The following is a 17241-nucleotide window of genomic DNA, read 5'->3' as shown; positions in this document are numbered from 1 at the left end:
TGTGGAAAGTAATTCTTAAACCCGTACAAGATGGCTCTCTCACAGGACTGCAATAGCTAAACAAATTTCAATGAAACCAGTCAAACGTGGTTTGAAAGTTTGAAATCATAAAGAAATTTCTGATAATAGCTGAGTTTAAAAAAACTTCCCGCAAGAAATCTAAAAGTGCTAAAGAATTAATAAATTCCAATACCCTGTCTGAAAGCATTGGAAACACATTGCTAATTTTTCTCTATAACTATGATCAGATCAAGATGGATTAAGCCACTATTGGAATCATACAGTTTCGTACTGCTTTGATTCGTTTCGCTCCAAAATGGCCATCATACCCGTTGTGGTCAACACGTTGGAAAGTTGCAGAGTTAGCTTCTTAGCCCAACTCTTTGAGGTGTCAGCCTTGACGTGGTGAAGGTTCCAAGACTTCCCTTCAACCAGGAAGCAAGGTAAAGAGGATTGACATCATTAGACTAGAGGAATACATTGACATGTCCCAGAAGTCAATGTTCTTGCTGAGGAAAATCAGGGCCCCTTTGCTGCATTGGGCACGTCTATTACTAGGATATTCTGGTCCGAGAATTTCTCCGTGACCCAGCGGATAAAGCTCATGGTCAGGACATTCACGCAACTGATCACTGGGAGTCTGTAGCTGAGTGGGAAGCAGATCATGCCATTGGACAAAGCCGATCCTCATCACTCTTGCCGCCACGTGTCATCTGGTTGTATGGGTGGGCCTGGACTAGCAATCTGCATCAAATACGACCATCCAGTCGTTTTTTTCTGTTGTGGAAAGGATCAAAAGGATAGAGGGGGAGACGTGGCGTAGCGGTTAACGCAGTTTACTCACATGAGAGAGGTCCCGGGTTTGATTCTCCTCCCCGACCATTCTCGAGGAAACGTTTTGACGCTAACCACACCCACAGATGGAAAACCAAATTGATACGGACATGACCCAGCCTATCGGAATTCTATACGGATGATGTGATGGCTGGCTTCGCTGGCCGGGCGAGGGTCATCCCCTCTGACCTTAGCTCCGGCCAAAATATGCAAAAACAACTCCTTTAGACTTTAAAATATGCATATAACTAGGTCAAAATATGCATGTAAAGCCAAAATGTACACTTTTGTATGCATAAAACCAAAATCAGTGATTCAAAATGAAGAAAAAAACCGTTAAAAATTGACAGACAAGCACCTACCAAATTTCACCATGATCCTCTGGACCTCGGCAATAAATTGATCATTGAGAGCGTACTTGAACTGGACCCCTTTGCTCTGAGTACCCTATCTAGGGAGTATGCCATCGATTTTAAAGATATCTTACGTAGCAAACACTTGATCAAAACCAGATTTACTTACGCCAAAAACCCAAAATATGTATGGAAACGCAAAACATGCATGAAAACAGGAAATATGCAACATATGCGAGCAAGCGTGTTTTAAGGCGAAAATGAATAACGCATTTTTTGCCATGTCTCATGATGACCCTCTTTGTAATAAAAGACTTAAGGTTGTTACGCTGGCCAACGTTGACGATGGGTGATCATGAGTCTGCCTGACCTTGGGCACCAGCAAAGGCTCATTTCCACCTTCACCGAGACGTGGGACTGCCAGAGTTGGGATTGTCAAACTTCTATTCCTTTTTAATAATTGACCCATCCACTTGCATGCTCTTTGTTTGCATTGTCATTTTTCTGATTTCATGACCCTTTTCTCCCTCCTTTTCAAATGTTAGTCTAATTTTGAAAATATACTCAGATGCATTTGACTTTGCGCTCACGGAGCGGATTTGTATAGGGTTGTCGAATAAATGTTTTCTTAATTAAAAAAAATCATTCTTGTGACCGTTTCCAGGCTAAAGTATATTTAAAGAGAAATAATCAGAGACTGCTTATCAAAGAGTTGAAACAGCTTGCGCTTTGTTCTTGCATTTCAATATTAGAATGTGTTTGGCTAATTCGGACCAAATTCATTGTCGAATACCTGAAATACTAAAAAGAGGTGTTCTAAAAGGAATCAAAACGTAGTTCAATTATATGTTGGAAGCAATTGCAAACAATTACATTTGAAAGTGATATGATTGTTGTTCCATATTTTAGAATGCACGTCCAAGAGTTTTCTTGGGCCCCTTTGCTTTGTCTAGCAATAAGACATTAAATCACAACATGGCACATACCTAAGCTTGGGGTAGTTGGAATCTCTCCCCTTCTGGATTATACACTATTCAATGAAGTGTTTAAGGCAATAGTAACCTCACTATCCTCCTCATGTGTATTTGAAGATTTTCTTGAGGTTTTCAAAATTAAAGCTCAAGACTTACGTGGGCTTGGGCCTTTATTAAATATGCATAATAATTTTCTTAATCATGTTCGTTAACCGCAATATGTAAAACTTTATTTCATTTTCATTTCAGACCGTTTTTGCATTGATTGGTCGTACTTGTGACTTTATCAGGGTGGAAAATGTTGGTCTTGGATTTTGCCTTTCACGCATTCAACCAAGAAATCAGCAAATTTTGGAAAATTTGACTGCGGCAGCATAATATATGGACAACCCTGCACATAGAGTTATGAGGGTTACACATCATCATTCTAAGGATCTGATATGTATATATATGAGCACGCCTTAAATGACGCTCCAATTCATCATGAACAGTTTACTTGCTTTGTCGCCTCTCTTCATCCTGCTTACGTTTATTGTCATTGAAGGTAAGTAAAGTTGTTTCTGTTCTGTGACAAACTATATCAACAGCACAGTTTTTGATGACTTCTTTGGTTATTGGGGGCTCACACTGGGTTCGAGGGTACAGTTTTGCAATTTTTAACAATTTTGTTTTCACTTACGTACTGTCATATCTGGCTGAAGAATCAAATAATTCCTAGGGGCAGGTTTGCCGGCCTTTCAGAAGTTGGAGGCCACAATCGACCAACCAAACAGCCATTTGCAGGCCGATAAGCCCTCAAAAGTGGCTACTTGGAGACCGCTTTTGGGATTACCTTTTTCGTCAGTTGTAGAATAGTTTCAATTAGTTTCAATGCATCTTTTGGCTACTGTTATCGTACAGTTACTCATCTTTATATTTTGGGTGAAGGATCAGAGCTTTATAAGTAGAGACGTAAAAAATAGTCGATTAAATTTGGCAAATTAGTGGGACCGAAAAGGTAGTTAACTTGAAAACGCTTTCCTAAAACTTCCAAAATCAAACGGTCTTCCCCTCAATCTGGTCAACCTGAAGAAATTACTAGCAAATTACTTGGAATTTATTAATGCTTATGTGAAGCTTTCCATCAATATCAGGTTCAAGTGGTCTTGGAGAGAAAGCTTCAATACATATCAGAAAAGACATGGCTAAGTGCCTTTACAAAGCGTTTTGTTCAACCCATAACTACAATTCTACTCCGTTCAGATTTGAGCTTTGTTCGGACAACTCCCTAGCCATGGAGTATGCCCTAGCTCACGATCACCCTGGTTTGAAACATTACAACGTGATCTCTACGTCTGCCATTATTATTACTTTTTTGCGTTTCGTTTCTTTTCTACTCTTGTAGCGTTGAAGGAAGCAGGAACGTTCGAACGAAAATAGAAAAATGATAAAATGGAAGAAATGTGTGAAAACGGCAAAAATGCTGGAAAATGTTGATTGGACCCTAAATAGTCGGAAAACGTGTTAAAAAAGCTGTTCGACTTTATTTTACAGCTATAGTTGTAAGTCAATCTTGCAGCAAATAGTCAGCAGCACATCTGTAATAACAAAATTCCACCACAAGAAACTCTAAAGCACGGATCTCGAGCAAAAAACTAAAAATCCATAGATATACAATTTAGGTTCTAATCCACACATAGAACTTATTATCAATTTATTTGACTTTTATGTTGAATGTAGACTAAATAGTAACTCAAGTCGAATAATGGGAATAACTGCCTGGCGTTTTTGTAATTTTTCTTACTTTCAAGAGTTTGCTGATAACAGTTTCAAAATGATGGATGACCAAACTAAATGTTCTTCATCTATTGTTCACAATATAAAGAATGAATATCTTGACGACTTTCAAATACAAAAGATCAGATCCAATACGGCTTTGATTGTTTCGCAATGAACAATTATCTGGCCAAGAACAGGATTCTGGGCTATTTGAGCGGGATTCCGGGTCCTTTTGAAAGGGTTATTTTGTTTGGGACTTGGAGTCCACTAAAGACTGAGCTCTTTCCACCTCAGAGTTGTCCCTAACTCACAAAAGACAACTGATGACCAAATACAAGCTCTTAACTTTGAGCAAAGACTTTAGCAACGATTTTCATCAGGTATATTGTCAAATCATTTTGTTAAAAGATGATGTTCAAAAATTCTAAGTACCTAGAGTCTTGGCATAGCATGGCGGAAAAAGTTTAGTTATCTCATGCTATAGTATCAGCGAGCGGTATTACCACGAGGCTGGTAAAAATAGCACAGTTTTTGATGACTTCTTTGGTCATCATAAGTGGACTTCATTATTCGAACTAGCCTGGATTCTCGAGGGCTTGAAGGTGCTCTCAAAACGCTCATAAAGCCTCTACGGTCGCTACAATTTACCCTAAATCCTGGGTTGCACAAAGCTAATGGATGCTTTTGAAGACGTACAGTACTAGATATCTGTCGTACCTTCTCTGAACACCTACAGTCCCAACTTTTTTAATCTGTCCCAATACGAGAGCTCTTTCATACCCTCATTGTTCCCAGTAAAGCATCCTTGGACTTGTTCGACCTTTTGCAAACCTGCTGAACTCATTGCAGCCCAAATGGGTGAAGCATATTCAATATGTTGCTGAACAATCGACTTGTACAGACTTAGCATCGTGATGCTATCTCTGGACTTAAACGTGCGATATATCCAACCACACATTTGAAAAGCTTTACCCACTTTCAACAGGATATGCTAATCAAACTGATCTGATCCAGTATGTCCTTGTGACACCTAGTAATCTGACAGATCATCATGTTCTTGAAATAGGGTCGACCATTATTCAAAAGCCGTCATGCTTTAGAGTAATACCGGTCAAAAAGGTCGGTCTGACTAAGCTCAAATCCAAAGATGAACATTGGCCATTGATTATAGAAAGACTTGAAGAACTGGACCTGGTTTCAATTCTGAAACAGGAATCGTCCATAGACTCAGCCATTGATAAATTAGTTCCAGTTTTTAAGGAAGTTTGCTCTAGTTCAGCAATCTCTGAATGTGTACCGAAAAGTGGTACATGGACAAAAATTTCAAAATGTAGGAAGACTTCGTTCAAAAAAAGTTGTAAACTGGCAAAAAGACTGAAGAGCACTTCGGATCCATTAAATGTGGGTAGTCTCCAAAAAAAATGGACATAGTTCAGGGTAAGATTAAGGCGTCCATCGAATATGACCAGTTACAAACTGAGAGTAAGGTGGTTCAGGAGGTTAGGTCAAATCCGAAGGCTTTTTTCTCCTATGCGAACTCTAAGAGAAAAATGAAACACTCTGTTGGGCCTTTTGAGGTTGATGGGGAAGCCATTAGCAATGTAGAGACTATGGCTAATATGCTTGGAGATCAGTTCTCCAGTGTGTTTTCAACCCCGCTGAGTTCAGAAGCAACAGCACATTACTCTGAAGTTGAGTCTATTGAGATTGACAAGGTCAGTCAAGTTGAGCGTTTAGATGATCTTGTAGTCACAGATGAAGATGCATTAGAGGCCATCAAGGACTTAAAGTTTTCAAGTTCTCCTGGCCCTGATGGCGTGACATCTCAGTTTCTGATTAGATGCTCACTGGTTCTTGCTCCTGTTTTCTCGTACTTGATGCGTTGCATCTTGGATCAGGGCAAGTTTCCATCGCCACTAAAATTAGCTCATGTTGTTCCAATTTTTAAAGGGGGAGATAAGTCCCCCCCCAGTAACTGTAGGCCAATTTCTCTCGCTTCGAATATTGCGAAGGTGCTTGAGAAGATCATGAAGTCCAAACTTGATGAATTTCTTGAGGTCAATGAAGTCCTTCCTTCTAGCCAGCACGGGTTCCGAGCACATTTTAGCACGGTTACCCAACTGATTGAGCATTTAGAGCAGGTCATTGAGGGACTGGAAAGGCATGAGTCAGTTGATGTTGTCGATCTTGATTTTGCCAAGGCCTTTGATAAAGTAGATTATGGCCTTTTGTTGAATAGACTTCATGACATTGTGATCCAATGAAAGGTTCTCAATTGGATAAGAAATTGTTAAGGTTGAGGGATCTCTTAGTGACGTACACGATGTCAAGTCATGTGTTCCCCAGGGCTCCATCTTAGGGCCCCTCCTTTGTATAATATTCGTCGCCCGCTTCAAAAGCTTAGTATTACTGTCAGTCACTCTTCTTATGCTGACGATACAAAGTTAGTTTCTGGTAGGTATGGCCAAGATTCCACTAGCCTTGCAAAGGACTTAGAAATAATATATTCTTGGGTTACTAAGAGTAATATGGCGCCAAACGGAATGAATGAAATGACCTTCGGGTCATTGAGGAGGAAGGACTCCATTAACTTCAAGAAATTGAACAAATTTGAACTTAGGAAGCAAATTGTTAAGGGTGAGGAATCTCTTAGTGACATACAGGATGTCAAGTCAGGTGTTGCTTTTCAGTCAACCGAACCAGATCGAATTTGAAAAGGTATCATGCCTTATGTTGGACTATTCTTCAATTTTAGCATCTATTTTCGTCAAGAAGCACCTTTTTCTAAAAGTCTAACTACCATGACCATCATTAGCCACTTTGATATCTTATCCAACAATATTTTGCGTTATCATTTCCACAGAAGAAAATAGTTCCCTATACAACTCTCTCTTGTGACCTTGGACCAAGACCGGACCGAGTTCCCCTCCTGAAATAAAAAGATCAATGTTTTGTACATTTTCCCAGGTTATGGAACTCCGACAAACGTGGGACCCATTACCACGTCCATGGAAACCGACAGAACAACGAGCAAGGATCACCGGTACGTCTGATTGGAGATTATGAGAAGAGGAAAAGGTGAAAGGGATTTCACATGTTTAGTATAAATGAATCATGATTCATGAGCAGAGCTCGAAAGTTTCCATCATGAATTTGTTTTGTCACCTTATTGGTCAATTCATCCCGATTTGCTTTTTTTGTTTTTTTATCTTAGGGCATCAATCATTGTTTGGCTTCCTTATAGTTATTATTTGTGTTGACAAATAAGTAAACGTTTGAGAATAAGGTTGGCTATTCTGTGATATCATTATTTAAAATGTAAATTTGAAGAGCAATGGTAGATTACTAAATAAACTGCTCTTGCCTTGCTTGAACGCAATTTCTTTTGCGTTTGAGAAGCTCGGGCAAGCCCTAGCTCAAACTCTACGGCATGAAATAGCGAACCTACATATACAGTCTTAGTAGCCGACGCATTCCAGGTGTCTTGACCTTGTCGACTTTCTTCAATCCTCACTTTTATAAACTACACGCAAAGAATATTGAATAAATCGATTTTTCCCTTATTGTAAACTCTAAGATGTAAACTCTAAGAGAGAGATAAAACAACCTGTTGGGCCTTTTGAGGTTGATGGGGAAGCCATAGCCAATGTAGAGGTTATGGCTAACATGCTTGGAGATCAGTTCTCTAGGGTGTTTTTAACTCCAAAGAGTTTAGGAGCAACAGCCCATTGCTGCATTGATGAGTTTTTTCAGATTGGCAAGGCTTGTCAAGTTGAGCGTTTCGATGATCTTGTAGTCACAGATCAAGATGCATTAGAGGCCATCAGGGACCTGAGACCCTCGAGCTCTCCTGTCCCTGATGGTGTGACATTCGCTCCCCAGTAACTATAGGCCGATTTCTCTCACTTCGAATATTGCGAGGGTGTTTGAGAATATCATGAAGTCCAAACTTGATGAATTTCTTGAAGTTAATGAAGTCCTTCCTCCTAGCCAGCATGGGTTCCAAGCACATTTTAGCACGGTTACCCAACTGATTGAATATATAGAGTAGGTTATTGAGGTCTTATCAAGCCACGAATCAGTTGATGTAGTTTATCTCGACTTTGTCAAGGCCTTTGATAAAGTAGATCATGGCCTTTTGTTGAATAGACTTCATGAGATTGGGATCCAAGGAAAGGTTCTCAATTGGATAAGAAGCTTCATTCATGATAGGAAGCAAATTGTTAAGGTTGAGGGATCTCTTATTGACATACACGATGTCAAATCGGGGGGGTACTCAGGGTTCCATTTTGGGTCCGCTCTTTTTCATCATCTTCATTGCTCCGCTTCAGAAGCTTGGTAGTAGAAAAGGCAGTATCTCTACCTAAGCTGATGCAAAATTGGTAGTTGGTAGGAATGGTCAGAATTCCGGTTGTCTGGTATAAGTCCTAGACCAAATTACTCTTGAAATTACTCTACTCTTGAAATTGAAATTCCGCTCAATGGCCTTTGGGTCGACGCGCTTAGACACTCCCCTATTAGATGATGAAGGTAAGGGCATTCAGCAGGTCTCATCCATGAAGGATTTAGGTGTAGTCCTCAGCGGTGGGAAAAATCGAGATAGATCGAATTTCTGCCACTCTCTGCCAAAAGTGGCAAAAAATGGCGGTAATTGCTGGAAGGTGGTGGTCAAAAATGGCCGCCGGTGTTTAGAAAGGCCGATGTTGATTCTAAAAGAGGAGAAGGATCATGTACTTTTTCCGAAAGCGGGATTCGTATCCACGCCCTCTAGGAAACCATGTCACGCCCCTATCGGATACATGAGACCACTTAGCTACCATGGATCCATTGTTAAGAAGTTTGCAAGTGTGTTCTCTTAAAAATCATATTGATACAGCATTGGGTGAAATCCAAAATGTTCCTCAAATATTGATATTTATACTGTTTGATGACTGATTGAATAGATAATAGTATCTATAGACCACTTGCAGTATCCAAGGCCTAGCAACAACAAGCACAGTTTTACCTTACATTCAAGAGTTAGCCTGATTAGCCAACTCTAATTTGTTGGTTGATCAAATAATATAAACAAATAAGTTCAGTAAAATGAATAAATTTCTCGTCTTGAACTGCTTCCAATCCCAGTAGCCATAAGAAAATCTATTTAAAAAAACTCCATGAGAGCTGTGCATCAGATTCAACTTTTCGGATCGGATTCGGATTGGATTGACCAAGGACGACTTCACTACTCGCCTTTTGATTGACCAATAATTTTCGAATTCGGATGTGGTCGGATTGAGCTTTTTGTTCCCATTCGGATTGAGGAATGGAAAATTCGGATTGCATTCGAATCTGAACCCGATCTTAAATTTCAGGATATACTAAATATCTGCAAGTTTGTTTTGAAAAAGGTTTATTTCAGAACCCTCAGGGGGAAACAAAGAGCATTATTGTTACAAAAAATGAATAAGACTATTATCTTAAAAGGAATCTTAATAACTTAATAAGTTATCATTACTTGTAGAAATTGCGCCTTTTTGTCGATGTATGATGGATGCCAAATGGACACTGTGAAGGAGAAGTGTCCCATTGCTTGTGGAAATGTGTGCGAGGACCAGTATTCCCATTGTGAAGCAATCGCGGCTCGTGATGTTTGTGACACTTTTGAGACCCTAAAAAAATTTTGCGTTAAATCATGTCATCTTTGTGACACTGACAAAAAAACCGTTTCCTAAGAGGTCAAGTCAAAAGATTGTGGAACCCATGCCACCAACTAAAATTGTCAACATGACGGAACATACTCCGAGCATGTGATATGCTCGAAGAGTTGCGGATTATGCTGAAATATGACACTGGAAAGAACGGGGAAAATAAAGCATATCTTCAATTTAATTAGTCAGCCTTGTCTGATACGCAAGAAGATTTCAACTCGAATGTTTATTCCTCTTCTCCCAAAACAAGTCCCATCATCACAGTGTGACCTCGTAACCACATAGCGTATATATTATACAATTCCCCCCTTGGGAGTCAAAGATCTTGTTGATTCAGATTATTTGACAAAACAAAATCGATCTGTGGAATTTCGAACTCGTTTGCTACTACGGACTTGAGGCTTTATGTTGTCTTGGGTTCCTTAACCAATCGCGTTTTCCTGTTCTGTATAACCATCATCACTAAAAGCATAAACAGGTTTCAGGAAACATCTGTTACGGAGATATTCTTTCCCCTCACATAGAACAACGTAAAACTTTTCATTATTTCGAACCCGCAAAATTTCCCCAACTTTTTCCCAACGACCTGTTTGCGGATCTTGAATGCGAACTTGTGTTCCAATCTTTAATGTGAATAAGGTTCTTGAATGCTCATCGTACGCCTTCTTCTGGTTTTGGTATTGTTGGGCTCGATTTAATTCAGCTTCGGTAGTACGACGATGACCAATTTTCCGTAGAGCACAAGGTAAAACAGGCATCATGGTTCGCAACTGGCGACCATAAAACCATTGTGCCGGGGATAAACCGTCTTGGCGAGGAGTGTCGATGTCCAATGTTTCTTCACCATATCCTTCATTGCTTTAACACAAGCTTCCGCATGCCCATTGGATTGGGGATAGTGGGCTGATGAAACAAAATGTATAATATCAAATTCGGAGCAAAACTCTTTGAACTCTTGTGAGCGGAATTGGGGTCCAGAATAACTACGTAAAGTGAATGGAATTCCATGAGAGCTGAAGAACCTTCTCAAACTTTAAATCATTTGTCCTGTATTTGGAGGTTTTCGATAAGCGTCCATTTGAGGCCAGCCTGTGTATCGGCCGATGAATACCAAAAAATGTTGACCTCTAAACTCAAACAAATCTGCGCTGAGCGACTGAAATGGAAATTCGGTTGCAGCATCAAATTTCAAAGGTTCCTTTGTTTGGCCTGGTCTTTGAGTCTGGCATTTGTCGCAGGCATTTATCATTTGAACGACATCATTCATCATTCCATGCCAGAATAAGGTTTCACGAGCTCTTGATTTAGTCCTTACGATGGCTTGATGAGTAAGGTGCAATCGCTTTAGCATATTCTTTCTGACTGAAGACGGTACAAGAATCCTAGTGGAATCAAGAACGACAAGTCCACTGCAATCTGCATTCTGCATTCAATCGATCCCACTCTTTTCGATATAAATGTCCAGAGTGATCTCTTCGAAGTTGTTCTAGCGTTCTCTTTGTTCTCACAGTTTGGTAAAGGTCCGAATACGATTCATCACAACAGGCCGCATTAGTCAAAAAACTAGCCGTTCGAGGAACACTTCCTGAAAATCCATCTTCAGAGATCTTCAGAGATCTGAGAGACAACAACCTCGCGCACGTCAATCTCTGATTCTAATTCTGGTTCCCAAACAGGAGCGCGGCTTAAGGCGTCAGGGATATATTTGGTCTTTCCCTTCACCCATTCCATGGTGAACACATACGGGGATAATTTCTCTACAATTAGTTGGAGTCGTGGATTTTGAATAGCATCGAGATTTGTCCCCTTCACTATTCCCAAAAGAGGTTTGTGATCTGTCACAATTACAAAGTGATCTCTTCCCAAAAGATACTTCCTGCATTTTTGTACAGCCCATTGAACTGCCAACATCTCAATCTCACATGTAGCATATCGGGTCTCTGTATCTGACAAATATCTGGACCCACTTTGCACCATTCGCCACCCATCAGGGTGTTCCTGAAGCAATACAAAGCCCCAACCATGGAGACATTAACTAATTGCTTCCTACCACAAATGAAACTCTCTTCTTCCAATTGAGAACCTTGCCTTGGATCCCAATCTCATGGATCATGTTAACTAAAAGGCCATGATCTACCTTGTCAAAGGCCTTGGCAAAGTCGAGATAAACTACATCGACTGATTCATGGCTCTCCAGTCCCTCAGTAACCTGCTCTATATGCTCAATCAGTTGGGTAACCGTGCTAAAATGTGCTCGGAACCCATGCTGGCTAGGAGGAAGGACTTCATGTAGTATATCAAGAAATTCAACAAGTTTGAACTTCATGATCTTCTCAAACACCTTCGCAATATTCGAAGTGAGAGAAATTGGCCTGTAGTTACTGGGGAGTGACTTATCTCCCCCTTTGAAAATTGGAACAACATGAGCTACCTTCAGAGAAGAGGGGAACTTGCCTGGTCCAAGATGCAACGCATCAAGTACGAGAAAAAGGAGCAAGAATCTGTGAGCATCTCATCAGAAACTGAGATGTCACTCCATCAGGGCCAGGGGAGCTCGAGAGTCTCGAGTCCCTGATGGCCTCTAAAGCATCCTGATCTGTGACTACAAGATCATCTAAATGCTCAGCTTGACAAGCCTTGCCAGTCCCACAAACTCATCAATAGAGCAATGGACTGTTGCTCCTAAACTCAGTGGAGTTGAAAACACACTAGAGAACTGATCTCCAAGTATGTTGGCCATAGTCCCTACATTGTCTATGGCTTCCCCATCGACCCAAAAGGCCCTACAGGGTTTTTGATCTTTCTCTTAGAGTTTGCGTAAGAGAAAAACGCCTTTGGATTCGACTTCACCTCTTGAACAACTCTACTTTCCTTGTTCAACTGATCTGTTTCAATGGAGGCCTTAATTCTACTTGGATTTTTTGTCTGGAAGTGTCGGGTATCATGCCCAACGCGACCATATCATGCCACAATAAAATGAAATCTTGAGTGTCAGGCAAGAAAAAGGCAGTAATGAGAGATTCACGTTCTCCCCATTTGGCATTGAGCTCCACGACTCTAATACATGCCATTTCGCTGCCATTGGGGGTCAAAATTCGACATTTTCTCAATCCATCCACCTTCATCTTGTAACATGATATCAGTGATGCTGACACAATCGAATCTGTAGCGCCGGTATCTGGCAAAACCTTTACCCGAATAGTCAATCCAGAATTCAAACGAAAAGTCACATCCGCAAGAGGTGTGGATCTACCAACGTGTTTTTTTGACAAGCAAATACGAACAGCGTTCGTTCTTGCCACCTTCTTTTCTCCAGACTTAATAGAATTGAAGTTTTTCTTCGCCGGGCCCATGGGCTTTAGATGACTTTTTCTTCCACATCCATGGCACGACTTATCCTTTGAGAAGCATTCTTCCCACGAATGAAACTTCCTTTCGCAACACTTGCATTTGAGGGTTTCATCTTCCTTTGCGATCGATCCTCTGGAGTGGTCACGGCTTTTCCGTCCTGTCTGAATTTTGTCATTTCTGACAATAGCCTTATTCACCTTGGTTGCCCCATTTTTGAAGAATTTGTTGGTTTGCATTCGCAGTTTCCCAAGAAAGACACTTCTTGGTCTTTATCTTCGCAAGACCAGGAGTTTCGATCTTGAGGAGTTCCCTCTGAAGATCCTTGTCCTGAACAGCTACTACAATACGGGTTGCCAGTTGGTCGTCATAAGACATATTGTCCAGCTCCGCATTACTGTCAAGTAGTTTTAAGCGAACAAAGAAATCTGAAAACAATTCTCCAGGTCTTTGGGTGCATCTGTGGAAAGCAACTCGGCGCGTCATCACTGATAAACAGTCCTCGAAATGCCTTTGGAGGGTTTCCAAAACCTCTTCGACTTCCATAGATTCAGTCATGTCAAGCAATTGTTCCATTACTTGAATCGTCCTTATGTCAAGACAGCCCCGGAGATATGCTCACTGCTCCCAATGAGGAAATTCCTCCATATGATTGGAACTATAATAGTCACCAAAACTCGTCCTCCACACTTTGAAATCCACCAAAGATCCATCCACCCTCAGCTCGTCTGGTTTTAATGCCGTTTTAATTCGGCTTGTGGGTTTATTTAATCCAGAAAGAGATGAAAGCGGGGCTGAGCACGCAATGCAATTGCGGCAGAATTTCGAAGCTTCAATTCTGTTCCAAAACTAGTGCCTTGTATACAGAGCCCTATACAAAACAGTTCGTTCATATGGGTCCCAGATCCCAACCAAACACATTTAAATAAAAAGCTAATTCTCTATGAGTATTTATGGCTTTTGCTATCCTACAGGAACCCATAAAAGTAATTTGAATGTTATGAACACCACTTTAAGAGCCACTTGTAATATTTTCCATTAAAAAATACACAATTTGAATCTACTGCTGTCATTTAACGATGCCTGAAGAGTAACTTCACCCTTATGAGTAACCCTTGGGTCACATACGTATAATTTTTTGGTTTGAATCTGCGACCCATATAAACTCATCGTTTTGGACCGGAATCGAAAGTTCAAAATTCCACCGCAATTATGCCCTGAACTCGTACCCATCTCGTACAGGCACCAGTAATCTCCATAGAATGCTAGAATCCGATTGTTTTTCCTGTTACGGAAAGGATCAACTGTCCATGCTGTTTTGTTGAAAAAATGACGACTCTTCCAGCAACAACAGGCATAAGGTTGATCAGCAATCCTTGTCGACTCAGCAGATGGGTCTACCTGACTTGGGAGTCAGAGGGGGGCTCTTCACCCTCACCAAGAACTTGGCAGTGCAAGACGTCACTGCCCTCCAAATTGTGGACTCATCCACGTACATTGCATTACCATTTTTAAGACTTCACGACCCTTTTCGCCCTTTCTAAGCTCTTTTCTTGAACAATTTTGAAAATAATAGTAATTTATTTATTGTACACATGAATATGATTCAAGGTACGAAAATATGATGAAACAATCACTCGAAAGTAAATCTGATCAGAAATCGAGTTTGGATTTGCTGATCGATAATACCCGAGTGTTGAAGGTTGGTCTGGAAAGGTTTGGAGGAAGTTATCCAGGTCCTCCTTGAATTTGGGGAGTGGATTTTTTCCAACAGAGATGACCCGAAGGGAGGAAGGCAGTTTGCCGTAAGGTCTCGGGCCTCTCTCAAGAAGTGAGTGGCGCATGATTGATTTATTAGTCGTATTCTTGTTGAAGTTCCAATAGGGTTGGATCCATGTTGTACGTTAATTGTCTCGTTGAACGAAATTAATGTCCGTGTTATGGGAAAGCTCATGGATACACTTAAAAGTATGTAATGTGTTCGCGTCTCTTTTGCACACTATACAGGCGTAGATGTTAAAGTCGATTCCAGTGTGAAAGTTTAGACATTCCTGTAATCCGCCGAGTCAAGCGCCGAAGTATACTCTCAATTTTGTTCAATTCGCCAATAAGGTAATCAAAGAGGCATAGTCAAGATGGGGTTGTACAAAGGATTGGTAGATGCTAACCCTAGCTAACTTATCCCTAGTCTTGAAGTGCGTAAGGCCCAGCCTGCCATATGAGTAGCTTTAGTTACCTTCTCGCTTAGGTGAATATTGAATTTTTCATCATCCTGAAGAGTGACTCCAAGGTCTTTGATGCAAGAGAAAACTTCCATCTCAGCTCCCTCATTATTTAGATAATGTGGAGGGATAGTCGAAGAGCCATAGAGTATGATCTAGAATTTGGATCCATTCAGTTTCACGTTGCTTTTGTACACACAATAAAGATCCTCTTGAAGAAGGGAGCAATCTTGACCATTTCTGCCAACGCTGAGCTTGGTGTCATCAGCATAAGACGAGATCGTGCAACTCTTCGTCAGGCCAAGTTAATGCGAAATATATACTATAACAAGCATTGGCCCGAGTGTTGTGCCCTGTGGCATATCTGAAGTGAAGTGAAAACATACGTTAAATGAAAACTTAGGCTTCTACCAAAAACGATACGTTAATAGTTTTTGTACGAAGTTCACACAAACTCTTTTAAAATACTGGGTGACTCCAAACATTGGATACGCTTTGAAACCAAAGACAAAATGGCAGTTTTCAACGTGCGCCATATATTCAAGTTGAAATGGAAACCATTGAAATTTAAGTTTTTTTTATTGAGTTGCTCTAAAACTGATTTATGTGGGTTGCCTCTTTTCTGATGACTTGAGTTACTTGTGATCAAAAGCTCACACAAGTTTTGACTATGCAACTTGGCGACAAATGGAACAAGGACATGGCTGGATTGTGGAATTTAACAGATAAATCTTTATATTCTCACTATTAATGGTTGTTTGCTTGAGTTATATTTCATTTCCATTTCAGACACTTCTATGCAATACTTGGGTCTTATTTGCGTTTTTATTAGAATGGACAATTTTGGTCTCACATTTCGTCTTTCAAGCATCCAACCTGGACACAAGTACTTTTGGTAATGTAGTTTGCGGTAATACAATATATAGACAACCCTGCATATTTAGCGTTCAGGGTTACACTTCATCATACTAGTGAGCTAACTATAAATATGCCCACGCCATGGAAGACGCTCCACTTCATCATGAACGGCGTGCTTGCTCTATCATCTGTCTTAGTCCTAGTTACGTCTAGCGTCATTGAAGGTAAATGAAGTGATTTTATGATTGATTTTATTAGCAAATTATTTACTGGAATATAAATACAATTTTGCAACCTTTCCGTTTTTTTTGCAAAATATCCATGGCGATGTGCATTCTGTTTCACGTTCTTCTACCTACTGTCACTTATGTTTAAATAATCGACCAATTCTTAACAGCAGCATTGCCAAATCTTCGCAAGGGTTGGGGGCCACATACGACCGACCAAGCAGCCATTTGGAGGCCACTATTGATACAATACTTTTAGCAATTACATAGTATTCTTAATGCGCTGTTGCATACTTTTGGCAACTGTTATTGATACTGTTTCAAGTGTCCTTTGCTAAAAGCATTTTGGTATTGCATTGGATGAAATGCAAAATGTTCCTCGAATGAAATTAGGGCGTAATTTTTATACTGTTTGATTGGTTGATTCAATTGATAATAGTATCCCTAGACTATTGATAGTATCCAAGGCATAGCCACAACAATTACAGTTCTTTTCATCGTCATAAAAATGGCTATTGAATACGTTATAACTTTATTAAATGCAATTGTCGCCGCTTTGACTAAATAAATTTAGTTCAAACTCGATCATACTCGAGTGACGTTCAGTGGTTGTATCTTACTTTCGATCCAAAATACCCATTCCAGGGTGTCAAAGCTACATAAAGGTAGGCTTAAAAATTAACGGAAGTGATCGTAAATACTAGAAAAAGATGATTTAGAATAATATAACGATTTCTATTTTCTGCCATATTCTGCCAGGTGGTAGAAAATGGCTTTGAATAATTTCTGTATGAAAGGTATCTGTGCGTCTTCAAAAGCAATCATAAGCTTTGTCCCAAGCCAGGATTTAGGGTCAATTCTAGTGACCGTAGAGATTTAATGTGTGTTTTGAGAGCACCTTCAAGCTCTCGGGAATCCAGGCTAATTAAAACAATGAACTCCAACTCTCTTCTTTCTTGGGCTCCTTCATTGTTCAA

The 17241-nt window shown here is 40.3% G+C and overlaps 1 protein-coding gene across 2 annotated transcripts in view; it reads left to right on the top strand.

Annotated features, from left to right (window-relative positions):
• The window catches only part of LOC131887078 (uncharacterized), a 54644-nt gene extending 44756 nt beyond the window's left edge, over positions 1–9888 (top strand). Inside the window, exons 1-3 of one of the 2 annotated variants that reach the window (XM_059235572.1) lie at positions 2622–2705; positions 6887–6962; positions 9423–9888. In XM_059235572.1, the coding sequence (XP_059091555.1) occupies positions 2627–2705; positions 6887–6962; positions 9423–9633 (366 nt within the window). In that variant the 5' untranslated portion in view covers positions 2622–2626 and the 3' untranslated portion in view covers positions 9634–9888. Of the gene's footprint in view, positions 1–2621; positions 2706–6886; positions 6963–9422 lie in introns of those variants that run through there. The other variant, XM_059235574.1, reaches the window with a different exon arrangement.
• Positions 9889–17241: the final 7353 nt, after the last annotated feature.

The sequence above is a fragment of the Tigriopus californicus genome, chromosome 9, assembly GCF_007210705.1.
Source record: "Tigriopus californicus strain San Diego chromosome 9, Tcal_SD_v2.1, whole genome shotgun sequence".
Classification (NCBI taxonomy): domain Eukaryota; kingdom Metazoa; phylum Arthropoda; class Copepoda; order Harpacticoida; family Harpacticidae; genus Tigriopus; species Tigriopus californicus.
This window is presented reverse-complemented; position numbering and strand designations above follow the sequence as displayed.